Raw genomic sequence first — 27,503 nt, 5'->3', positions numbered from 1 at the left:
ATTCCCATCTGCCGATGTCAGCGGTCCCGCACTTTCTTGGATCCATCATTCCCACCCCCACAAAGTTACACACACACACATGCACCCTTCGACATTGGGGAGTGCTTCCTTCCATTTGTTGGATGGATTGCCCATCACATGTGAGTGGAAAAAAATCAGAACAGCTGAGGCCGAGTCGCTGGTCGATAATGGACAATATGTCTTGGAGACCATTGCTTTGGTATGTGTGTGTAGAGTCATGGTGGGAATTACGGCGTGTGTCCAGTGTGTGTGTGTGTGTGTGTGTGTGTGTGTGTGTGTGTGTGTGTGTGCGTGCGTGCGTGCATATGTCACTGTGGAGTAGACAGATGTAGCTAGCTGGACAGGGAGGTTCTGTGACAGAGATTTTGGACCGGAGAGAAGGGAGATTAAGGCTCAACAGTATATGAAACAAGCATAACTAAAAGTTTCATGGTGACTGCAACTTGTAGTTTATTTTGGACGAGAGGGCAATAAACCAGATTGGAGCCTGGGCAGTCAAAGCTCCATTTTCACTGCAGCCAAACAAGGGTTTTTTATGTATGCACCAAATAGTAGAAGTGGCATAGTAAATTTAAACTTTATAACTCCTTAAGAACAGTACGAGACTGTAACACTTGCTTTGTGCGTTGTACTAACTTTCTGGTTAGATGTAACTGGGCGTAACCATTCATTTCTAAATTCTGACCAAAGTGCTAAAATCAATATTTTATTGTATGTAGTCTAACATGTCTGAAAATCTAGTTTCAGAAGAAGTGTTAAAGGCCAGCGTTACAACCGTTTGAATGCTGTCAGGCAGAATGCTGACATGTCATCTGTAAGACCTTTTGATAACACAACTGAGCGTATAAAACACAAGACCAGATGATGTGGGTAACAATGAATATCAAGTCAAATATTGTAAAAAAAATTGTGGACCAACGTAATTTGAAAATGCTGTTCAAAGAGTTAATCAGCTGCATGTTCATGAAATAAGCTGTACAGTCATCTTCTGAGTGTTTACTTGCTGTTGTTTGTAGTTAACAGTGACAATGAAGAGGTAGACACAAAACATAAGGGAATGGTGGAATGACACAGTAAAAGATTAAGACAGTCAAGAGCTAAACCAGCAACCTGGATTACACATATGTTTCCTAGAAAGGAACTGATATGTAACTGTAGATTCAAAGAAATGTTCCTGGGAAGCATTACGTAATTTGGTACTGATTGTATAGGGAGTGTTCAATTTTTTTTCCAGGTAATTAATTCAGATTGATTTCTAGTGAACCTTGAGTTTCACAGCAGGTCTGTAAAAATGTGTCTGCAGGCAAGAATGAGGAATCAAGTCTTCAGTAATAAATGAAGATTTACATTGATCTATTAGTTTTCCAGCCATTAAGATCTTAGCAGCTCCTTCAGAGAAATCCCCCTCCCCTTAACAGCGGCTTGTAAACTCAATGGGACTAAGTAAACTCACCTTATCAAATGTCTCAGAGCATTGTCTCCATTTACTCACTCACTGACACCACTTAGTTCTTTTCAGGAAACTATGAAACCTGTAAAATAAAACCCACTGTTATTTTTACCTCCTGTGCTGGAGAATGATCACAGTAGAGCCACTGGGAATCAAACAATGCTAATTTGGTATCTTCAAATATTTGTCTGATACACTCGTGTGTGTGTTTGTTTTTCAAGGAGTCAGTCCAGCAGCAGTTTTTCTTTTATAGGCAGAACCATGACGCATTATATGATTCATATACACAAACACACACACCACACACAAACATACGCATATGCACACATGCACTTTGACTGTAACTTCATACATGTTCCAGACCCCAGCTCTCCGATCCTGCATGCTTTGTTTCTCTAGCTGTCTCAGTGTGCGGGGGTCTTGCGTAAGACCACCCCTTGTGATAATGTAAACCTGTCTCTTCAGTCTTGCTCAAACCCTGAACCCTCCCTTTGTTTTCCATCCAGTCTCTTTTGTCTCCCATCCCACCGATACCACACATCATATAATCATTACTCTATACAGCACATACACAATCACATTACATGTGTGGCTTGATAACCATCATTGTCTGACTGGCTAAATACTTGAAGTTCAGTGAAGGAAATAATAACTTGGCCATTGTCCTCAACTGTAAAATAATCCTCTGGTGTTGTCTGTCACTGCCTCCTTAATCCCAGCATTCAGCGATAAAGGGTGCAGTCGCCACGTCAGGCCAACAGAAACTGGACATTTACAGTTACAGAGGGTAATGGAAATCATAGCACAGTCTTAGTTTTCATTAGATGTATAAATGTTTATCCGGAACTACATTTTTGTCAGGTCTAGTGAGCTCTCTGTCCTGTGAGTCCAGATTGTCTATGTGGCCTCTGCATCAGATTCCATTTTCCTTTCTTACAGTACACACATTCACGCAAAGATAAGGGAGCCATTTGTGTCTGCGTGATTTATTGAACAGCCATTCACTGAAAACACTTGGGTCTGTGTGACTTGGGCTGACAGGTCATTTGGGATTTGGAGATTACGGCCACTGTTTATTTTGTTGGTGAATCACTTTTGTGTGTTTGTGTTCACAGTAATTTACTGATAAGGTTGTACTCTTGGGTGTGTTAACATTGGGAAGTGTCATCTGTAATGAAGTTATGACTAGGAATCTGCAGTGACCAGTAGTTGCTTAAAGGCTCAGGTGAAGTGAGACTCTGATAATCCTCAGTGTGTAAACATGAGAACAGTTACAGTTACAGCCTAATAGTGGTGTATGTTTACATGCATGGAGGAGCTGCAACTTATTAGATTCTAGTAAAACTATGATTAAGCTGAAACCACTTCTAATATGAGCTTATTAGTAATCAATAAACTGTCCCTCCATCCATTTTCTACATTACAACAGCCCATTAGGATAATGGGGGGCAGGGGCCTATCCCAGCATGCACTGGGGGAAAAGCAAGGTACACTCTGGACAGGCCACCAATCCGTCCAAGTGAGCACATAGACATAGAAAAATTAGTTAATGCTGTGTGGAGAAGGTCAAATGGCAACAAAAGGTAAAGGAGTAATTAGTTCATATGCAACATTATAGGAATTTAATTCCTGTAATGTATATTGAAGTACAGTATATCAGTATACCACCGCTGAAACCAGAAAACCAAAACCAGACCTCAGGTTACTTTGTGGCCAAGTTCTGATCAAATAGCGTGAGTGTGATGTACATGATCAGGTGATTACTTAATGCCAACCAGACAGCCAGAGTGAGCCTCTTCCTGAGTCTCTGGCACCGATGCTCCATTCTTAGATGGATAAAAGTGTAAATCGGTGGTCGTTTCCTCTTTGGCAGATCTGACTGTGATGTCAGCAGGAGGCTTATTCCGCCGATGTTCGATCAGCGCTGCCAAAGATAACAGGAGGGGAAGCAGGCTGTTGTGCAAAGCTCACATCTTTCCTCTGGCTCACAGCTGCCTCAAAGCAGCGTCTCTACTCTTTCTCTCACATGTGTGCATTAAAATGCATGCACACACATACGCACGCAGCCATAAATAGACGCCTTAACTTTGAACATATACTGTATCTTTAGTTCTGCTGCTGTAGGTTAGTATGGGAAGAGAGGTGATCAAATATTAAAACACACTGTCACACTGCTTCACCTGTTTTCATACAAAGCCATGACCTACGCAGTGTGACAAATATAAACATCTTGCATGGAGGACTTCCTGAGTTGCAGTCCCATTTATCAGGGCATCATAGCATTTGATATAAGACAGCAGGAGTTAACTCAATATCAGTATGTAATGGTGTAAAGTATTAACAAATCACGTGATGAAACTCATCCCATGAGTCATCCCATTCAATTAAATGTACTTAAGTGCAAATGTAAAAAATACCTGTCTTTCATTTGGAAGTAAAAAGTATGAATCACAGTATCTCACTAGAATTGAAATATTTTAATCAGAATATTAATAAACATTAACATTAAGTTATTAACCCACACTGTAAGACAATATTTTTTTCAACAGTATTACAGTTAAATAACCTTTGTCTGAGCATATCAGATGTCCTGCGGTCACCACAGAGGATCCGATTTCTTACTTTGACAATCATCCATGTGCGCCCCTGTATGTGTGAATCTTATACATGTTAATACAGTATATACTCTATTTGTGTTATCTTATTCATACATGCATACACTTGTGCGTGTGTGCATTTCGGGGCTGAAACAAAAGACAAGTCTTATCTGTGCCAGACATTCTTTAAGAAAGAAGTCATGCTCTGTGCCGAGTTCGTAGGAACAGTGTCTCCTTGTGCTAAGCAAAGCCGGGGGAATGCAGATTTAGCTTACCTGTAAACCTGTCTGTGTCAGTCCGTTAATATTTGACATTGTACAAACCAGTTGGAAGAAAGTGGTGATGACTGTGATTTTCTTTTGACAAGTGTGTGAAGAAGAGAGTAAGTACTTCCCGTAGATTTAGTAACACAAGTTTTAACAGGTGCTTTGCAGCGGTGGCTTGAATCCAAATTCTTGTGTATTTTCATCATCATCACTAGTCACAGTTGCAACTGACTACTGTTGGTTTTTTTTTTCAGGAAAGACTCAGTGCTGTCATCCTAATGTACACATGTCCCGAAAAGCCTGTTTCAGTGGAAACGAAAGGGCTGAAGTATCTTAAAGGACAACATTCACTTTCGCTCTGATTTAAGTTTCTCTCTCTGGCTTTCAGCTCCAGGCGTATGGGGGTTGTGATACATAGCTGGGTTAGTCATTGGCATCACAGCATCATAATATCTGTTGAGTTGGTGCAATGTAGAGTCATCGCTGCGTGGTGAGAATATCAAACATGTTTCACAAAACTGTGACTGTTAAAACACTTAAGCAACAAAAAGCTAATAATGACGGTGAAAATCTTTGTTTTTGTCCATTTGCATTTGTTAGTGTGTGTTCCTGTGTAGGACGACACTCATATAAATGGAAGAATTGATTCCTCCAGTGTGAAGATGCAGCAGGATATGAATTCAATAGATCAATTCATGACTCAACAACAATCATTTACTTGAGCCAAAGCCAAGTTCACTGTTCACTGATACTGATCTTTCACAGATCACCAGCCCAACTGAACTGTATGTCCTTTCTCTTTGTGTACAATAGCCAATTGGGAAGCGACTGTATCCACTACATACAGTATTATATAATACATACATTCATCACAACACAGAGATGGTGATGTTAACCTTTAGCTTTGGCCTTAACACCAGTCACAAGATATTATTGTGAAGAGAACATTGCATAGTGAGAGGTGGGGTTATTTGAAGTCTTTACTGTCTGTCCCACACTCATTCAGACTGTAGAGGGATTTTGGATTGTTGCCTTCATAAATGGCAACAGGAAACTCATATTTGCAGCATATATTTGTCTGGACATTGGTCATAACAGCTATTTTCCATATCGAATGCTACATATACTGATCTGTGTGGTGTAAATTTTATAAGATAGAGTATGGTCTAGACCTGCTCTATATGTACAGTGCCTTGAGATAACTTCTGTTGTGAATTGGCGCTATATATATATAAAAAAAAAAAAAGTATACCCATAGGACATCATGTAATATGTGAGGTGGGGCTTTTACATGTCTGTACTCAGGGGTCCATTGTCTCATAATCCCACCATGGCTTCTGGACACAGCGATTGTTCTCCAGTGTGACTCCGTCTCTACCCTCCTGCTGTTCCTCCCTCATCCCCCTCACCATCAGCTGGCTGTAGGTGGGATGGATGTAAAAGAGGACAGAAGCAAAAGAGTCCTGGGAACAAAGTACTTACGCGCCACAGGGAGTCCTCTTCCTCCCCTGCCTTTCCCATGCAGACTGCGTCTGAATGCGTGTCGGCTGCTGCTTACACCCCACCGGGGGGGTCAGTGCTGGTTAAAGAGGTTGGAGTTTGGGTTGAGCGTGCAGGCCTACTGTTTGCTGCTTTCAGTCTGTGGCACTGCTGCGCTATTACAATTTCTCAGCTCCAGTCACCAACTTTACAGATTGGGTCATACCTCACTTTCTTGAAAAAAGACACTGTAAGGGGGGGTTGTTAAGTGATCTCGACATTCCTGTGGTTGATCACACTCGTAGATCCTCTGCCTTGTCTATCTCTGTCTTCCAGCTATTTCTTTAACCCCCCAATTTGAGAAGACAAGGCCCGTCATTTACAGTATTTGGGGACTGAGTCTGTGAGCACAAATTCCTCAGAGTGTGAGTGACACAAGATCAAACGTGCCCTCGATCCCAAAAGTGGTTCAACACTAAAAAAATCTTGAACTCCACCCAGACCACAGCTCCCTTCCCCTGGGACAGAGGACACAAGGCTGTGTAGGCTCAACTTGTGAAGTCTTTTGTCAAAACTAAAATTTTGTGCGCTGCTCAAAAGTGTGTTTCAGCTCAAAAGTGTTTTAAGTGTGGCCACAGCACTGTAAGCAGGGCCATAATATTGCAGATCAGCGATGTTGCCTCCTGCTGTGAGGATGCAGTGGAAATAGAAACAAGCCCAACACTATGAAAAACATTAAGAGGGATATTTTTTCGTTATGGTAGTCAGAATTGTTGAAGCAGAAAATGTGCTGAAAGTTGGTGCCACTTTGACACACAAAGGGGGTAAACACTAGGATCAGCAGGAGGGAGGGAGACAGCTGTGTGTGTTTGTGCATGTGTGTGTATATATGCGTTTGTAAAGAAAATATTAGTGCTTGGTGGAGCAGATTGTGGGTACATATATCATTTTATAACCCTCTGTTTCTTTCTCTTGTACAGGTTTAAGGCTAGGAACAAAACACTTAGTGTCACTTGATGATGATGTAACTCACGTTGCATTTCTCAAAGTCAGCAGTGTGGCTTCCTGTGGAAAACAGCCGCTCTCAGTCGTTTTTCCCTGTTTTGCTCCCTGCCCTACTCTCTTGGCAAGAAAGGAGAGAAAATGTTGTGTTTTCCAAGAGAAATCTGTTCCACCTGGCTTCGAGTTGCGGTTACAATGCATTAGAGAGAAATTATTTCTGTCTGTTTCGCACTCTGAAGCTTCCAGCACACTTCCTGTGGCCTGTGGCTGGAATGTACTCTGGAATGATATAATGACGTTTCCACATCCCAGACGACTCTACTGTACCAGAAATATTTAGAGATGTATTGTATTTATAGAGAGTGGAGTACAGAGTGGCTGATTGCAAGTAATGATAACAAAAACACATCACATTCTGGCCAGTGTTCTTCTTCAGTGAGGCCAGCGGGCAGGTGGTCTGACAGCTGCTGAGAAGCAGAGAAACTGTGTCTTCTCTCTTATAGTGAGTTTGTGGTAATCCTCTGTTGATTTATATAGCTACTGCACAGATAAATGTGTGGACAGACAGTGAAGCTAAAGCTGCATTAAGCGTGATCTCAACACACACTGTTGTCTGTTATCCTCTGCTTCTCATGAAATCTTGCTCACTATATGGCTGTAACTCCATCAAAAATCTCTGACTATCTGAGTATCTCTGCTAATTTCAAGCATTAATCCACCACTGTCTTGTCAACAGGTACAAATTGTTGTAGTAATAACTCTCAGTAGTACTCACATTAGATTAAATTCTATTCACACAACAAAAGTTATCTCAAGGCACTTTTCATAGAGAGCAGGTCTAAACTGTACACTTTATATTATTATATTTAGAAAGAGAGACCCAACAATTCTGATCATGAGCAAGCACTAGGAGACAGTAGCAAGGAAAAACTTCCTTTTAAGAGGCAGAAACCTCGAGCAGAACCAGACTCGGGGTGGGCGGCCAGAGGATAACCGACACATCCAAGAACATAGCTTAAAGCAGATTCAATATAGAGATGTAAAGTGGTATGCATAGTAATGACAATTATAGTAGTGATTATAGTAGTAATAACAATAGCAGCAATAAGACTAGAAATAGGACTAATCATTTAAAATATAACAGCAGATGTTGAGCAGGACCATAGGAGCAGCAGGAGGCCCGTCATCACTGATCCAGACTCTACAGTTCTGGAGGGAGAAATACCTGTAATACCTGAAAGCAAAAATCATATGAATTATACCATAGTTCACTGTTTACACGTAGAGTGTACCATTGATGGACATCTCTTCCATGAATAGTTGAGTGGAAGAAACAGCAATTCATTAAGCATGCCACATTTTCTATTTCCAGCTTCTGAAGTGTTTTAAATCATTTAAAACTGAATATTTCTGCCAGTTGGACTAAACAAGTAACAACAAGTAAAGCAAGACGTCACCTTTGGCTCTTGGACATTGTGATTTCTTAGCTGACAGATTACTTAATGATGAACTGTTAACTCTGACACATCATACTATGTAATATGATTTCATCATAACAGAAACATGCCTGAATGATGACTGCAGATTTGTTTTAGTTTGCTGATGAGCTCTGGATCAGCATATTACTTTGTCTCTAGTCAGCTCAGTTGCGTGTAATACCATTAAACCGAGGCTCAAGGATACAAGTAGGGGTTGTCCTTTTTGTCCACATCATGTTTAGTCTCTTTGTCTCGTCAGCCATCGGCGCAGTCAAATGTTTTTTCAGGGAATGAGTGTGATGTTTGTTGTGTGTTGGGAGGGGTGGGATTTACGGGGAAGCAGTGAAGGCATCTTTGTTAGCTGCACATAAGATACTAGTGTTCAGCTTGGCTTGTTTTTGGTGTGAAAAGGCAGTCTGTTAAAGGCAAATGTGTGTTTTCTTTTTTTTTGTGAGGATCATTTACTGGAGGCTCCTTTAATTGAGTCTGAGCACGTGTGTGTGCATTTAGTGGCATGGAGCTGGTGCAGAAATCAAATGACAGAGCTACATTTTTCATAAATTTGTAACTTTTCGTCATAAAATATAAACTTAGATTTTTAATATTTAATTACAGAGTAGTTGTGGACAATCAAACTGTCAATCAAATACTGTACTCGTGTACAGAATTTGTTCACCAGTTCTCTTTCTGTCTTTCTGGTATACCCCCTCTCTCTCACACACACATACACACATACACTGTTCATGCCAACAGCTAATGAAGGAGTGTTAAAGACAGACAGACAGGAAGCAGACAGACAGATTGTCAGATGGACAGAAAGAGGCGTGCGCAAATGAAACAAAGAGAGAAGGGGAATGGAGGATTTCGGGGGGGACGTTGTGAAGAAAAATTAGAGCAAAGCACAGAGACTGTTTGAGAATATAATCAGAAAGAGTCCCATTAAAGAGAACCCTCTGATGATGCAGAGAGTTGAAGGAAACAGCAGTAAATGTTTGTTCCAGGTGACTAAAACTGATTTTCGTACAGAGACTGTTTGAATGTGGGTTGGGATGGGAGAACAAAGAAATGAGGGATGGGCTGCAGTTACTGTCCCCTCCCCAAAACCACCTGCGTCAGCTCACTGCCAGACAAAACAAATTATCTGTAATAGCACATTATTTCATCTAATGTTTGGTGATAAAATCTGCAAATTTTCAATTGACAAAAATACAATAAGATTTTATGTTTCCTGTATAGTTTCATCTGTGTGGTAAATTTCCTGCAACAAGTGATGTTAGGAGAATGATGCAGATCACTTCATTAGTGACTTTATTAAAAAAAAAAAGGCTTTTATTCAAAAGAAGTAAAATAATCTCAACACTAACAGAAGTTTCAGGCGTTTTCAGACATAAACACAGGAGGGAAAAAAAGACTTGCTATGATGATGATTTTGCAGAGTGCAGGACTGACCACAGAGCCTTTTGTAGCTTCTAGGGATCAGTATGCCACTCAAGGGCACTTTGCCTGTGGCAGTGGGCGCTGCAGTTGTACCACAAGCCACGGTACAGCCAGTAGCTTACCACTGTAATACACTGGCCTGTCCAGTGACAGAGATTGTATCAGTAGCTTTCTGTAGCTTTTGACTGATTTTTCCCTTCTGGAAAAAGAGACAAGAACATAAATCAGTGGAGAATGAGCATTTTATAAAAAAGGAAGGAGGTGGTTAGAGTGAGGGGGAGATGTTCAGGGACAGACACATCAGACAAAGAGGAAATTGGTCAGTAAAAAAAGCGTGAGTAATGCTGATGCCTGTTGCCATGGTGATTGGGGTCAATGAATGGTTGCCATGGAGCTCGCTACTTGGAATTCTGGGAAGGGGATATTTTGGTGTGTGTGTATGTCTGGGTATGCGTGTGTGCAGTCTGAAGTTGTGGGTGGAGGATGATGAAAGTGTGTATACATTATAAATGAGAATGTACAGTTTTAGTCTGTGTGTATACAAAGAGAACAGATGGCTTAATAACAACAAGACTTCTCCTCCATTTATGCTGTTTTTTGAAAATCAGCAGTATTAGTTACAACAAGTCAAAAGCAAACATAATATTCAAATGTCTAACTTTTATTTTAGGATACTCTGCAAAATATAAAAGACTAATGAGATAGTACAATAATGAGATAGTACTTTTCTTCAAAGTACCCAGAACTAGACTGAATTGGATGAGTTGTTTGGAAATGTGATGGAGACAGGCTAAACCTTTCAGTTTACATGGATGAGTCTGAATTGTATTAATTTTGATATACTGTGGGTTTTATGGTCCTATATGCGTAACCACTTGTGGTAAATTGTAAGGTTTAAAAGCTGAATAAAGCAACCATCTTATTGGTTTTGAGTGTGTAGACTATGTTTGTACCTTTTGGTGGGTAATATAAATAAATCTGTCACAGTATAAATACTTTTATTGTGATATATCATTAATTTCCTGGAAAAACAATTGAGAAGCTGTTCACGGGTGAACAAGCAAGGCAGGGATGTGTGTTTGTGGTTAATTCAGTGAGTTTGAGTGAGTGTGTGAGTTTTCTGACAAATAAAGACACTTCATCTCACTAATGTTAAAATCCTATAAAATATCCAGTCTTGCCTTAAAGCAGCGCCACTTATTGCAAGTTGAAAACGAGTTATAAATGAGACAACCACCACTGTAAATAGCATAGCAAAATGCCTGACAGTTGACAAATTAGCATATATCTTCATATCACCCACTGCTACTACATGTGTCATGTCTGACATGTCTGTGCTCAGTGATGTCACGCTAATCAGTGTCTTATGAACCCATGAGAGCTGAGCACAATTAGGCATGCATGCATGCATATAAGACAACCCTGAGCTGTTATTACTACAGTAAAAACATGCATGATGAGCCATTTAAGTAATTTTATGGTTTTCCATTCACTGCTGTTCACCTTCTTTGAGGCATGAAAATGTTGTTTTAGATAAATGTTCCAGCTCTCAGCAAACACCAGCAGCAAGAGCCCTATGACTTATTCATCCTCTTTGTTTAAAAGTGAGGTACCTGTTAGTGTGATGTGAATGGAACTAAATTTGGCAGACTGGATGTTTTACACCTGCTTTTGGCTTGTGTCCTAACAGGCTAAGAGGATTTTCTTTGATGAAACCATGTATTTAGTAGGTTTCTGGGTCAATGTGTGTGTGTGTATATGTTTGTGTGTTTGTTGTCATATTATTGTCTGATTAGTTTATTTCCATTTGTCTGACTCTGTGTGTTTGTGTGTGCACACTCTCAGTATGTCATATCCTACATTTATTTACGATAATCTGTGTGTGTCTGTGTGTATGTGTGTGAGGTCAGACTACACGAGACAGTGGATTTGCTCTCCATCCACCTGATGTCAGTAGAAAACAAGGTCACTGCTCATCACAGCCTGAACTGCTGAGTCAGCTTACAAATATTATAAGAATACACACGTAGGATATTTTTTCATGGTTATTTGTCTTGGTAATACATTAGTTAAATACAGTTTTTTTGTATTGAATAAAAAAAATACACATCTGTCACACACATACATGTGCATTTTAGATCAGTGGTTCAGATTAGGAGCACGAAGAGAACAGGTTGACCTTAAATTAAGACTTATCCAGGGCGCACACCCACACACACACACACACACACACAACACACACACACACACACACACACAACACACACACAATACTTTGCGCCATTACCCATTAGATTTGATGAGAAGCTGCCTTTTTCATTAAAAGCTGACAATTTTCAGTCATAGCTTGCTCTGTGCTGCTCCAGTTCCCTTGTTTAGCAGGTTAGCATCTTGGATTTTACTCTACACAGTCACATGTTTGTTTTACTCAAGGCACATTATGTGTAACAGGCATGTATCATGTCATTTCTAGTGAATATCCGTGGTAATGCCTAGTTGGATGCGAGTATTTTAGCCATTGGGTTCGGCCTGGTATCAGAGGACTTGTTGTTCCCTCCGCCGCCGTCCTTCTGGTCCTTGAAGTGATGCTGATGTGAATGTGATGCCATGTGACACATCAAGTCTGGAAGACATGGGGGGGCTTGAGCATGTCTCTGGGCTAGAGGCCTTGCCTTGTGTGTGTGTGTGTGTGTGCGTGTGTGTTTGTGTGTGCTTCTCTTGTGTGAGGAGATTTGAGAGGATAGCCATGCAAGCTTCATGCTAGAGTACACACACATAGCGTGGAGGACAAGAATAGACTGTGCACTAGTGTAGATGGTTGTTGGGGCTGATGGGTGTGCACGTGGAGCAAGTGCACGTGAGGCTCCCCTCCCCCCATACTGGTGATGTCAGACCCCATACAGGTCTGCTACCACTGGCGGTGAGTATGAGCCCAGCCCCCTCCTGCATCATCATTGTCATCATCAGAGCAGCTTTGGGGTGTTTCTCCAGTGTTTAAAGTCATACACACACACACACACAGACACACACACATACACACACACACTGGTGTCATGGAGACAAAATTTTGAAACACATGCGTACATATCATCTTCATCCTCTCTGCAGTGGCATCTTCATGCAGCCGCTGTGTCTTGCAGTATTACCCATAATCCTCCTCAGGAGACAATCTTACTCGATTTCACTTTTATCCCATAACTCTCTGGTGTATTCAGTGAGAGGAAACATGTTAATAGCTGAGATATTGCACACTGTAGAGGCTATTGTAAGGGGCAAATAAGGACAGACATGCATGGTCAACCTCACACATGCTGTCAAATACACACATTTGCCTCTGTAGTTCTGTTTTTTTGGGGGGTATTTAACCTTGACAGAGCTGGCAACCTTCTTAGTGTATTGATTTTCAAAGCTGCACATAATTCCCAGTGCACACTGACATACACGCACAATCATGCTGGAAAAACACATGCATCCAACCTGCAATACAAGCACCAGAACTTGAAAACTTTGATCAATAGATTATCGGCTGCGGATGTATAAAGTGTCATCCTTTGTCCTCAAATGTCAAGCAAGTGGCTGTTTATTGGTGGCGTGTGCCGCTCGAGACACGACACGCTTGTAATGAGCTTATCCTCCAGATTGAACAGCAGTTTGACATTGAACGTGTTTGGTTCAGAGCGACTTAATAGAGAACATGATACAGTTGGCTTTGACTCACTGCTTGGGAGTGGAGCTTGTGTGTGTGTATATGTGTGCAGTGTTGTATTCTTAATTGAAAATGCAGCACAAGAGCAGAAACTGTAAGCCAGTTTGATGGATTGGACTGCGTGCCAGAAATTTTGCAGCAACAGTGCTCAAGTGCTACAAATTGCGCACACACAGCTTGTTGAAAGTTCCATGCTCCCATCACCTCTGTTTTCCAGCTATCATTTTTTTCCCCTTGAGGCAATAAGAAATCAGCCTTCTGTGCAGACCACACACGTGTGCTTGTTTGCTGTGTCAGTGTCATGTGGCCTTTATAAACACTATGTGTTGTGGATGAGAGGAGGAGAGGACAAGTGCAAGACAGACACACGCATCTCCAGGCATTGTAAAAATGCTCAGGAGCAGAAAGGAATTCTGGGAATGTTGTTCTCTGGAGCAGGTGGTAAAGCCACTGACCCAACCCCTCCACCTCCCACCCCTCCCCTCACTGTGTGCTTCCCCTCTAAAGCAGAAACAGACAGAATCACAACCTTTAAGCCAGGCATAATTATTCACGTGTTCCTCCTCTGACTCTGCACTCAATTCTCTCCTGTGATGTATAAGATCAGCTGTCAGAGTGTTTTTACAAGTGTAAAAGAGCTGAAGACGAGGGTGCGGTTGAGATTGTGTGATGAGATCATCATCTCCCACAATTTTGGGGCTTATGGCCAACATGTTCCAGCGCATGCAGGGCGTGACGCTGACTCCGTCCGCCTGCTCCAATAAGCTCCAGCTGATCCTGAAGACTTTAGACTGGGAAATAAGTTTAGATTAATGTATGTATTCTTATACACAGTGATGTCTGAGCGAGTCTACTGAGGCATATTTGTGCATGTAGGTGTGTGTGTCATCGATTTAAGATATACAATTTGACACAGTAAGATCCCAAGCACAACCTCTGTGCCCCATATATATAAGGAGTTGCCATAACAACTGACCCTGTAAATGTGGTCCTGGTTGTCTGTGCATGTATGTGTGTGTGCTCACATACTAATGGAAGAAGACCCCCGAGGGGAAGGATGGTAAAGGCTTCTCGCCCACCCGAGGGCCATCAGTTTCCATTATTGTCATATTTAGTGTACATTCAAATAAAAAAATGAAATGATAGCTACTTCTGGAGTATGTTATTGCATTTATGTCATTACTCAATGCTAAGTTGGTGATACCAAATATAAAACCTTCTCTGTTGCTGCTGCCTCTTTTAACAGCTCACCTTATGGGTACTTAAGTACCAGTCTCTGTCTCTGCATGATGTCATTCATTGATTTTGCAGCTCAGCCGGGGCCACTAATCTTCCAGAGTGATGCCTTTGTCAATCCAGTCATCAGGATTAATGTTCAACTCTGTGAGACTGTGATGTGTGGTTACTGATTGCAGCTTGATTGGCAGTGAGAGTAAAACACAGATACTGTAAATGCTAAGACCATGCAGCTCGTGTTTGAATACACAGAACAAGGTTCACAGGGCTTTACACTGTTATTTTGATCTGCCTACTGTCCTCTTTCAGTCACACGTTCATCTCTCCCTTCTCTTTTATTCCCATTGTTCTGGGTGGGGGGTGGGGGGGTTTACAAGTCACAAACACAATCCTTTTAAACTTAAATGATATAATTTTCAGTCATTTGTTATTAGTTACTGTGATATTGTGGCTCACCACTAATCCAAGAATCTCTCCCAAACAAGAATTTGAATCTTGTTCTGACCGTGACTGTAATGTTTTTCAGAGTCATTTGTGGTTCCTCTTCTCAGAAATGGCGGCCCTCCTGGTCTGTACAGAGTCTGGCATTACTGAAGAGCAGATCTGATTAACTATTTGGTTTTGTGTTCTCTCTACAGGGCTGGCATTGACGATGTGGAGACAGATGTGGTGGAGATCGAGGCGAAGCTCGACAAGGTATGAACCGGGCCGTGGACTGTGTGGCTGTGACTCATTAAAATATCAGCCTGAACAATTTAACTGCATGTATCTGTGTATCTTCCATTAAGTACATATGCTCATGTACAGATACCTGTGAGGTACAGTATGTAGACATGACAGTGCTCATTGTGAGAACAGCTATGAGAGGTCCATTTGGCTTTGATTCACATTGTTTGAATGAAAAAATGCCACCAGATGTCAGATGTTGAGGTTGTCTATAAACTTTTTTCAGACACTGTGAAACTGATGAAAGCTCTCTCTGTATCTCCACTTGTCTGCCTGTTTGCCTCTCTCTCTCTCGTTTGTAATTGTGTTTCTCTTTTCTTTTTTTGTCTCTGTCTGTCATCCTCTCACGCCCCGTTATCTAAATGTCAAAGTTATTTAAACCAGGAAAACACTGCAGACATGAGTTATTATATTTAATAGGCTCATGTACTGCTAGATAACAAAAAAACACACACTTATACACACACACACACAGGTACTGGTACACAGTAACCCCGCTGAACAAACACTGATTATGCTTTACGTTCTGTAGTGTGTGATCATCGCACAGAGCAGTCATGTTTTATGTGATGTCCAGACCAGACCATGTTTGTTCCATGCAATATGATAATAGCAACTTATTAATGTTTTGTGTTTGCAAGACATGAAATGAAGCAAATTAGCAATTAGCAGTTGCCTGGGAACACAATATTTTTAAGGTTTCAGTTAGTCTGCAGTGCAATACACCTGGATTTTTTTCTTTTAAAAGGTGACTGGCATGACAGAAAAGTCAAGAGTGTAATTTATCAAAGTTCTACATGTTGTACTAGAAGAGTAGTGGGTGATAAAAGGTTTTTAAAAAATGATATCAACTGCTATTATCCCCCTCAAAAACTAATCTGAAATGATAATGAAACTAGTTGAAGGCAGATGACACAACATGAAGAAATGTCATAGTTGCCTCACTGTCAGATCGTGTTATTCATAATGATGGCTCACAAGTGCGGAGGAGCAGCAGGAATGGATGGCTAACTGTCCCCAGAGAGTCTATGAGCTGAGATAATGCCTCTTCAGATAAACTAATAGACTTGTAAACCAGAGAGCATTTAGAGGATGAGATAGTGTTGATGTAGTTAAGCAGTGACCGCACCCTTTTTTGTCTTCCATCTCCCTCTCGTCTGTTGGTTTTTAAAAACGATTTTTTTATCTCTTGCATGCTTGCACGCATCACCAATAGATATTAGATGTCTTTTAAGTCTTCCTGTAGGTCAAACTGAGGTCTCTCGTAAGTGTAGTCCATCTTGTGGGGCTTGTGGGTAATAAGAACAGACTGAGACAGAGAGAGAGCTGGTCTGTTAAACTGATGAATAAGTTGTTTAAATGACTGTGATGTGTCCTTCATGTTGCAATCTCTGCGGTTTATCAATACTTCTGCATAGTTAAACGCACACACACACACACACACATTCTTAAATTAGCGAGGCAGCAGGCGACACTTTGACACCTTAAACAAATGTCTGTCTCACCCCACCCCCGTCACACACAAAAATACATCCATGTGCCCACACACACCTACCTACCGATTATTTCTGCCCCCAACAGGTCAGGACCCTCTATTGAACTTTGAGCTCCATTTGAACAGCACAGAAAGATGACCGTGACTGGTCAGAGCGTGGGGTGGGGTGGCGGGGTGGGGTGGGGGGTTCCATCAGGATTATTTGTTCTGTGCAGCAGGGGTCCTCACATTGATCTGTTAGGATGCTCTGAAGCTGCCTGAGGGATGGTCTGACAGCACTGAGGGCTCTTAGAGGAGAACGTTTATGAGATTAATGACAGCTGAACCTGCCTGCAGTGAAGTTGACTGTTCTAACCAGTGTGGAAAAACACAGTGCTGTCCACTGTAATGGTTTCTATGCCTGCTAGCTAGAATTAAGATCACTCCAGAGCTAGTCTAAAGTCAATCGATTTCAATTTGTAAATTCCACAACTATCAAAACTGTTGTTGCTGTGGATCATTCATAATTAGCCAAAATTTTAAAACGCTTATCCTACACCTCATTGATCAGCAGGACCTTTTCTTCACACTGTAACTGTTTCGGTCAATTAACATGATGAGGTCTGTCATGTGGTACCAGATGTGGCCTTTTGAGTCTGAGTGGACCCCCGTGGTTCTTCCAGCCCATTAATCCACAACTCCTGACACATACACTGTGCCTCTAATGGCTGTGTTCAGACCCAGGGGGCTCAGTACAACACACGATGAGATCAGATTCCCCCATATCACCCAGTTTGTTGACAGATATGTTGTCAGACCAGCCCGGGAGCAGCAGCAGGGCAGGCATCGCGCTGCCTTGTGTTTTGCATGGATTCATAACCGCATCGGTCACGTCCACGTGAAGGGGAAACATACACAGTACATTGCATGATGCGCATCAGATAACTACATCTATACATCCTGAGTGTGCACACTGTACATTTTGCAGATAAAACTCGCACATTTTGAGCCTGCAGCTCATTTCAGCAATGCCCACATACATGTTACAACAGTTATTTTTTTGTCGTGCTGTCACAGTTTGTGCAGTTATCGGTCATCACTCTCTAATTTCCCATCTCTGGCCTGTGCAGTGTAAAGGTCTTTACTCTCAGCCATCCAGTAAACCACATTCACATAGCAGCAACCTTGAGAACTGCTGCACCAAATTAGATAATTAAAGGTTTACAGCACTCACTCTTCTGTGACCCCCCCCCTCACCAACACACACGTACGCATGTTCTGATTCAGCAGGACACACAGCTGCGTCAGTACAGTGGTAATGACAGTGTACCACTCTGGAGCTTATCATATTACCCGTAAAGTGGGAAAGTGTAGCGGTTGCCAATTCATGTGGTGTTTAAAAAAGCACATGCCATTGCTGCAAACTGTCTGCACCTGGTAATATACATGTTAACAATTAGGTTTCTGCTCTCACATGGCTTTGTCTGAAATCAGTCCCCATGTGCTTGCTACGGAGAGTTAGAGGAGAAGATTGACATATCTGTGCGCTTAGATATAAAGCCACAGCTAGCTGCTGCTTAGCTTAGCTTAACTTAGCTTAGCTTAGCTTAGCATAAAGAGTGGAAATACAGGGGAAACAGCCTGGCTCTGTCTAAGGGTAACAAAATCCAAACTAGTCTAGCACATAACCCTCCATAAAGCAGGGGGTTATGTGCCTTTTATATAGTACAGTCGTTTATAACATATTAATTAGGGAGTCTCAGAGATGCTGGTAAGCAGATTTTTTTGCCATTAGACAGAGCCTGTCTGGCTCTTTCCCCCTTCTTTCCAGTCTCTCTGCTGAGTTAGGTTAACCATTATATTTAATGGACAGATATGAGACTGGTATCATCCTCCTGTCTGACAGAAAGTGAATAAGTGTATTTCTCCAAAATATTGAACTATTCCTTTAAGGGACCCCAGACACCTGCTTTTGGAACTACTGCAGTATACAGTGTTGCCCTTTAAATTCTCACAACAATTTGGGTCCAGAGCATTTTTTTCTTAATAAAAATCAGTGTACATACTCTGTACATACCACACATTTTAAGACCACAGGCCCCATATCATCAAATTTACTTGCATCTATAAATTTTCACTTGTATTAAAATGCTCAGTGAAAACTCACAGCAGCTTCAAAGGTGCCGGCATTGGCCTTGATACAGAAATGAAGATCATTCAAAATTTGAGTGTCTCAGTGTCAGATTTAACATGTGACTAACAGTTCTTTTAAGCTTTGTTTGATTTTCATCATCGCTGTGACTATTAATATTCTCGCATCACACTGTGTGAAGCATGTGACTCTTTAAATAGACCTGTTCCTGTTGGACGTTTAAAGTGATGATTTTTGTGTTTCTCTCCTCCCCTCGCTAGCTGGTGAAGCTGTGCAGCGGGATGATCGAGGCTGGCAGGGCCTACGTCAGCGCCAACAAGCTCTTCGTCAACGGCATCAAGGACCTGTCCCAGCAGTGCAAGAAAGAGGAGATGATATCGGTGAGTGGCGGTGAAGGAACTTCAGAACTGGAGCTCGAATGTGTGCATCCCCCGAGGAATGTCTAGGGGGTCATCTTCTCAACAACTGACTGTTCATCTATCTTTGCTAGTGCATTCCAGCGATTTCTCACATGAATAATTACAGTGAAGCAGTATAAACAGTATTGTCCAGACACAGAGTCATCCAGCTGTTTTAAACACGAGACATGTGACCGCATGCAGACAAGAGATGTTTACGCTGGTAGTTGACATGGCTGGAAGCAGAGAGATCTGAAACCTGCTTTATGGTTTTCTTTTAGGAAAACATTTGGACTAGATTTCCTGTCGGTATGGGTGTCACCCTGGTAGCTTTTGAATGCAGCAGTGGAGGCATAATTGTGTCATAGTCAATGACTATTGAGTCTTTAAATTTTAAAAAATATGGTTAACGGTATTGGGACCATTTTAAAAAAAAAAATCTTTGTAAGTAAAAAAGGAGGCTTATGTTCAAATAGAGACCTGTGTGCTCACACTGTGTGTGTGTGTGTGTGTATTGTCAACTTTGCAGGAATGTCTTGAAAAGTGTGGGGAAAGCCTTCAGGAGATCGTCAACTACCACATGGTAAGACAGTTTTACGCACACACTCTGGTTTTAGCTGCAGGCGAGAGGTCGAGGTGGTGTTCGGACACGCCCAGATCCTTTTTGGCATGTTAACGTCTTTCAGGCATCCAGTCCCTCCTGGGCCCATGGCTACAAAACACACACACACACACACACACACACACACACACACGTACACACAGATTTTAACTGTGACCTCACTCTGTGATGGTGAATCTGTCCACGCTGGCCAGTGCACATGCGTGTGTCTGATTTAAACCACATGCTTCGCCAGATGTGTACACGGCAGCTATAAGGCACAAACATCCGCACACACACACACACACACACACACACACACACAACACTCACAGGTTTTATTCACATGACTCCAGAGTGATTTTTCCTCATGACTAAGTGTGATTAAGAAATTTCCCACTCTGTGAATCTGCTGAGATGCTGAGCTCAAAGACAAATCTACATTTAAATCATGAAATTACATCTAACAGATACATGTATCAGATACTTTATGACTGTATGTGTGTTTAGACAAAATCAGCAAAAGAGGTGAAACTAGGATTTCTATTTATTTCTTAAAAGCTTCTCAAAAATAAACAGGCAGGTGGGGATATTTCAAATTATATTGCAAGATAACAGCTCGATACTTCCTATTGACCCTCTGATATTAAAGCTGACCAACAGGCACGCTGATCAGGATACTTCATTTTCTCTTATGAATATTCAACAAGAGTCTTCAACACCAGCGGCACTGTGAGGTTGAACTTATTCACAGCAGTGTTTTGAGTTAAATATAGAGCTGCATTGATTATTATGAGATAGATAATAGGCAACTATTTTGAAAGTCTGTTAATCGTTTCAGTCATTTTTCAAGCAAAAATGCCAAAAAACAACTGTCGTTTTCAGCCTCTCCAATAATTTCTCCTTTTCTCTGTTTTATTGTATATCTCTGTAAACTGAATATATTTAGTTTGAACGAGAGTAATCCTGAATTGTATCTCTAATCCATTTTATAGTAGTTAAGATATCTAAGTCTGGACCAATAAAGTGGACTGATTGACATTGTAATCCATAGACTCATGCTGCAAATGTAGCAAAAAAAAAAAAAAAAAAGTATGACTGTGTCCTATTTCTCTGCTCGACTGTCTTATGTTGTTGCTGTCATGTAGATTGTTGTGCTGTACTTTTATCTTCCTCTTTCCACCTCTGTGTTGTACTCTGACCTCTCCCTTCCCCTTTTTGCTTTTACAATTGCACTGAATTGTTTCATTAATTCTGATTCCCCACCCTCACTCCCTATCAGTGTACTAAATTATTGCTCACACTGTGTCTAAACCTTGGGTGGAAGCTTCCTGTTCTGTGAATCCTTTTGAAGTTAGATTTTTTTTCATCAAAGACTTGAAATGAACTTGACTTAGGTAGTTGAAGGACATTTAATCTCCGTTTGCTAAGTTGAAAACCTGCCCGTCAGATAAACAGAGCTGCAACATCAACTATGATCAAAAAAATAAGTTAATAAAAAGTTGATCCTCCTTATCGCTCCATTCCTCCTCTTTAATCTGTCATGTTCTTTTCCTATATTTGTCATTCATGTCCCCTCTTCACTGACTCCGTTTCACTCCACCGGGGTCAAGCCTGTTTAACCCTGAGCTTCGTAAATCAAATCAAAGCACTGCACTCTAGATAGGATCCATCAGCTGCATCAATCCAGTACAATCTTCTCCTCTCTATTGTTGACTTTCCCCCTCTATCCATTTCATGCACTGACATGTTTGTAAAATTTCTGTTATGTTAGCTTTCAGCCTTATCACACAGACAGTATGGTTTTTGGTGGCAAGTTCGCAAGTTTCTGTCTTGTTTTCTTGTTTTGTCACCACCTGTTTATTTTCCTCTGCCCTTCCATCGACTCTTCCATCTATCTTCCGTGTCCCCCTCCTCTCCTGCTCCCTGCTCCCTCACTTACCCATCACCGCACAGGCGTCCCACTCCTCCACTCCAACACCCAGGAATTACACTAATAGCTTGTCTGGCAGAGACAGTATGAATGGAGGGATGGAGAAGGGAGGGGAGGGAAAGACATAGTGAAAGGAAATCTGTCTTTGTTCGACCACCCACTGATGCCTATTTCTGCACCTTCTCAGCTCTCGTCAGATACAAAAGAGGGCATTCAAATGGGAAAGAGAATCTCCTACTAAATCACATGATAGAAAAATGTGTTTACTTTCACACATAATCCAACCACGAGTCAGAATTATATTGAAATGGGTTTGAATAGATTTTTGTGAGGGAAAAAAAGAGAATAAAAAAAGTTCTCCTGTAGTGCAACTACAGGGGAAGAAATTTCCCTGTCATGCAACTACAGGGAAGTTCTGTAGAATAGATACAGAATAGTTTGATATTTACAGTAACAGACATTGAGGATCTTAGACTCTATGTGGACAAGGGTGCTTGGAAGTTGAGTGTTGACATACTGTAAGTTAGGTAATGCTCAGAAAACCATAATCCAGAGCAGGTTTGGGTGGAACATTTGGATTAGTGCACATGTGGGTACAGTGTCTATTTGATGGAACTGATTAAAAAAAATAAATAAAAAAAATCCCTTCTTGGATTTAAGTCTGTTCTGTGAAACTGGCAGATAGGTTACACCACCCTGGAAAGTACCAAAGCTTCACTTTGAACAGCACAAATTGTCAACAGTCCTGTGACTCATTTGGCACAATTAAATACTGTATAACCAACTGTTATTTCATCATTATTTCTTAATAATTTATATGTAATTTGGTATAGATTATTTTCTTTTAGGGTGGCATGGTGGTGCAGTGGTCAGCACTCTCGCCTCACAGCAAAAAGCTTCTGGGTTCGAGCCCTGGGTCGAGCCCAGGGCTTCTCTGTGTGGAGATTACATGTTCTGCATGTTCTTCTAAACTTCCTATGAAAGTATTTGGAAATTATTCCGAATTTACAAACCCATAAGATACAGTGTTATCAGTGGCAATGGCATTATCAATGACAGCGTTAACCCATAAGATACAGTGTTATATTTTTGTCAGATGCTGACGTAAGTATTCGAGATGAGATTGAGAAAAATTGGATCTCTACTACCAGCACAGGGCTTCATGAGTTGTGAATGGGTGCATTTCAACTATTGCCGTCTTAGAATGAGAATAACGTTTCTGACACCTAATTGACCACTTCATTGCCACCACTTTAAAAGGACATTTTAAAGCTCTGCAGTCAGTGGGGAGTAGCAGGACAAGTGTTTTATGGTCCCACAGTGAGTACAGACTATATCTGTGGAAACTTATGAAAGCCCACCTAAAGCAAGAACCAGTCTGGCACTGCAGGAACATCATATGGATGGAGGCTCACACACACACACACACACACACACCACACACACCACACACACACACACACACACACAAACACAAACAGATAAGCCTGTAATCCTCAATGTGTATGTGTATGTTTATTAACTGGGGATTGCTATATAGAGTTTAATCCACAGGCTACCGACAGTGATTGTTGTATACATTGTTTGGTTGTCAGACAATCACAATCTAAATCTTAAGAATACTTTCCTTTATAGAGTGTGATCGGAAGTGGAACAATAAATTCTATGTCTAGATGGAGAGGAGCTGCTGTGCTCTCCAGTTACAAGAAACTGATGGAAAATACATACATATGTAGGGAAGAGTAGGGTTGAAGCACTGCAGAGTGAGAGGAAGAGGAAGAAGGAGGAGGAAGAGTGGGAATCCCACAGTTAACAGGAAGCAAAATCTGGGATTCTGTGAGGCTAGAAATCTGTTGAGGCAGCAGCTGAGTGTGTGCACATGTGTGTTTGTCCTCATCTCTCTTACATCTCCCCCTCCTGTGCCTGTGGCAGAAACTGTTACACTGATGATGTATAAAGGCTTCATATTGCCATCCTGTGGTGAGGTGTCGCAACTACAGACTCAAGGATTTAATCCATCATTAGAGCTACATCCAATTCTTTAACTGCTGTGCACTGCTCATATAATGTGTTCATATTTTCAACTCTCTCACCTTCTCTGCCCACAGATTTTGTTCGACCAGGCTCAGAGGTCGATCAAGCAGCAGCTTCACACCTTCATTAAAGAGTGAGTGCCTCATCACGGTTAATAATAGTTAATTAAGTGCTGCTAAAAAGAGAGGTGTAACACATGTTCAAGTGTGTAAACAATCTTTTTAAGACTGATGCAATAATGAAAATGGACATCTTAGACTAATCAGGTCTTATGGGAACTAGTGAACTAGGAACTAGTTAATGTTTTTTTAATCCTTAGACAGGTGACTCATCAACATGTACTTGAGTGGGATATTAAACCTCTACATCACATCCAAACAGCTGATCTCTGTAGTTTTACTCATGGCCAACCTCTACATTTAGAAAAGTAATATTCATGATTTGTTGTTAGTTTTCAAAAATAAGTCTCCTGGTTGGTTTGATTTTCTAACCACTTACAGAAAATAACCAGTGATATTGTGGCTCATGCAGTGGCAAAGCCCAAAACTTTTCATTTCAAACTGAGAGACCTACGCACTCTTATAATCACCATAAACGTACATGGATTATAAACTGGCTCTTTGTCTCCATCTCTCCGCTCTTCCACCAGGGATGTGCGTAAATTCAAAGACACCAAGAAGCAGTTTGACCGGGTGCGCGAGGACATGGAGCTGGCCCAGGTGAAGAACGCCCAGGCGCCCAGGAACAAGGTCCATGAGGCAGAGGAGGCCACGCAGGCCCTCATCCTCAGTCGCAAAGCCTTCAGGCACCTGGCACTAGACTATGTGCTACAGGTGAAAAACACACACACACACACACACACACACACACACACACACATTTACATACTGTATACAGGCACAAAATCCAACTGTATTACCAGAGTTGTCCAGTAGGTGGCACTGACACTCACAGCCGCTGAACCAATACACCTTTGATACTCTTGAACATAGAGGAGGCAGCACTTGAAACTGATTTTATTTATTTATTTTCAAATACCTACCATTAATGGAATCTACATTTATCTTTTCCTGTTTGTTTTTGTCAGATTAATGTTCTACAGGCTAAGAAGAAGTTTGAAATTCTGGATGCAGTGAGTAACCCAGACATTGACATCAGTAATTTAATAATATATTTAATATATATGTTCTGTGTGTGTGTGTGTGTGTGTGTGTGTGTGTATATATATTATTATTTTGGGCTTTGTCACTGCATATATATCCCTGTGGCATATATGATTTGAAGTGAACACAGTTGTATTACAGTCCTTACTCTCTCCCTGTGTCTGCTGCAGATGTTGTCCTTCATGCGAGCTCAGTACACTCTGTTCCAACAAGGCTTTAACATCTTAGATGAGATTGACCCCTACATGAAAAAACTGGCTGCACAGGTGAGACGAAAACAAACCCAAAAACACACTGAGTGCCACACACACTCACACAAGGAAATACAGCACATGTACACAGACACATATTCACACACACTAGTTTTGCTGTACTACTACTGCTATTACTGTATTTCCTCAGCTCCCCTTATGCACAGCTGCTCTTTTGGCAAATAATACATGCACTGGATAATCAAACTATTGTGCTCTTGTGCTTGTTACTGTTTGGAGCCACAACCTGATGTCGGACTCTTTACAGGAAATGTAGATTATTTGACTTTTTTTATTTAGGCTTCACAAGTACAATAGTACAAGTATACATTCAATTAATGCCAGTTAAAACATGTTATGTTGCTTATTACAGTAAGCTAGGAAAGAAAATGTCAACACGTCTCATACACAAAACATGGGCAGACGAGGACGAGCGGACATATCAGTGTGTTTTTGTCTTTTAAGCCGACTCACAGTTTCATGTACCTGTCTCATCGACTCTGCTGTCCCCTGTTCTGTGCAGCTGGATCAGCTGGTCATCGACTCAGCCATGGAGAAGCGAGAGATGGAGCACAAGCATGCCCTCATCCAGCAGAGAGTGAGACAACAAGACAACTCTTATCTTCCTGCCCTATCTGTCTTTTTGTCATGCGTCTGCTCCGTCTGTTCAGTGGAAACTAGTGCAGCTTCCCCTTTTCCTCTCATGTCACCTGCACACACTGGGGCTTTTCATTTCCTGCATAGTTAGATCAAAACAATGCTTTACTGTCAATATGGAAGTTAAGAAAACAGACCACAAAATACTGAGAAATGTCCCCTTACGTACTTAAATTATTCAATAATACAATAATGTTACTGTGTTTTTAAAAACTTGACTCATGTGGCAAAACTTTTTTTTTTCATGGAGGCAATTCTGTTGAATACCATTACAAACTAAAATAAGCAGTTATCGGTTTGTGAAGACAAGAATGTTTTGAGCTTTTTTTTTCCCAGATGCAATCGAGTCTGCTCTATTTTCATTTTAAGATTTTTTTATGTATATCATGTTTACCATCTTTGAATTTGAAGTTCAAGAGTAGTAGAGTAGTAGAGTAGAGTAGTAGAAACTTAGATAGGTTTCCTCAAAGGTAGTGAAACTAGATTTTTCTCTCTCCTCCAAACAATCACCATTTTTCATTCTCACTTAGCATGACGGGTTCCTCCTAATTCACTAAGACGTCTCTCAGTTAAAAACACAGGGGTTAGAGGGAGGTATTTATCTGGCTGTCTGGAATGTAAAATGTGTTTCACCACAATAACTAATCTCAAGCTAACATCAAATGCCTCATTTGAAAAACAGCTTCCCACGGAAGCTTTGAATTATTTTTACATCATCTGTTCCCTGACTCGTTGTCATCTTATTCCTTTGTTTTTTTAATTCTGCAAGCCACAGAAATAATTAGGACAAGTTTGTGAGTGTTGAGTTGCAGTTTTGTTTCCCTTCAGGCTCAAATTAAGAGTTTAAAGTGGGAGAGTGGCTCCCACAAAGAGAGTGGGGTATATTTATTCTGTGGGTCACTCAGCTGAAGGAAACAATTTTTTCAAACCATTGTGCACAGATGCACAAAAACCATCCATCTGTTACCTGAAGAGATGCCAAAAACATAGGTGTTTTTTCTGCCTGACTTGGCCAGTGCTTCTCATGAATTTAGCTGCCAGACACATCGCATGGCGTTATGCCTGACCTGATGGCCTTTCAGCAACCCTTCCTCATCCTTTTAATTAGACTGAAAAAACAACTGTTTCCTTGTGTTTCAGGAGCCCTCTTAACTAGCGAGCTAATTACCACCAATGTATAAAGACCTTCAAGGCACTGACATTGATTATGAGTGTATTACATGATATGTCTCATTATCACATATTTAGTTTAATTTAGCGAGATGCATGCAGTGATGTCATTTTAGTAATACATTTCTCTCCTTTTCTTCCCTGTGCCCTTGCCTGACCACATTCTGTCACCTCCAGACTCTGATGCAGGTGAGTTTATGTTTTTTCTTTGCTTACTGCACCTATTTATCAGGGCTAACCTCCTGGTTCAAAATGGAACTGTTCTACCGTGC

The 27,503-nt window shown here is 41.2% G+C and overlaps 1 protein-coding gene across 1 annotated transcript in view; it reads left to right on the top strand.

Moving 5' to 3' along the window:
* LOC108884055 (arf-GAP with coiled-coil, ANK repeat and PH domain-containing protein 3) overlaps positions 1-27,503 on the top strand; it is a 56,335-nt gene that overhangs the window by 13,772 nt on the left and 15,060 nt on the right. Inside the window, exons 3-11 of the mRNA XM_018677703.2 lie at positions 15,311-15,368; positions 19,285-19,404; positions 19,952-20,005; positions 24,065-24,123; positions 24,640-24,823; positions 25,078-25,122; positions 25,324-25,419; positions 25,928-26,002; positions 27,409-27,420. Of these exons, the coding sequence (XP_018533219.1) occupies positions 15,311-15,368; positions 19,285-19,404; positions 19,952-20,005; positions 24,065-24,123; positions 24,640-24,823; positions 25,078-25,122; positions 25,324-25,419; positions 25,928-26,002; positions 27,409-27,420 (703 nt within the window). The remainder of the gene's footprint in view (positions 1-15,310; positions 15,369-19,284; positions 19,405-19,951; positions 20,006-24,064; positions 24,124-24,639; positions 24,824-25,077; positions 25,123-25,323; positions 25,420-25,927; positions 26,003-27,408; positions 27,421-27,503) is intronic.

Source organism: Lates calcarifer, linkage group LG12 (genome assembly GCF_001640805.2).
Source record: "Lates calcarifer isolate ASB-BC8 linkage group LG12, TLL_Latcal_v3, whole genome shotgun sequence".
Taxonomy (NCBI): Eukaryota; Metazoa; Chordata; class Actinopteri; family Centropomidae; genus Lates; species Lates calcarifer.
Note: the sequence above shows the minus strand (reverse complement) of the source record. Positions and strands in the feature narration are given on the sequence as shown.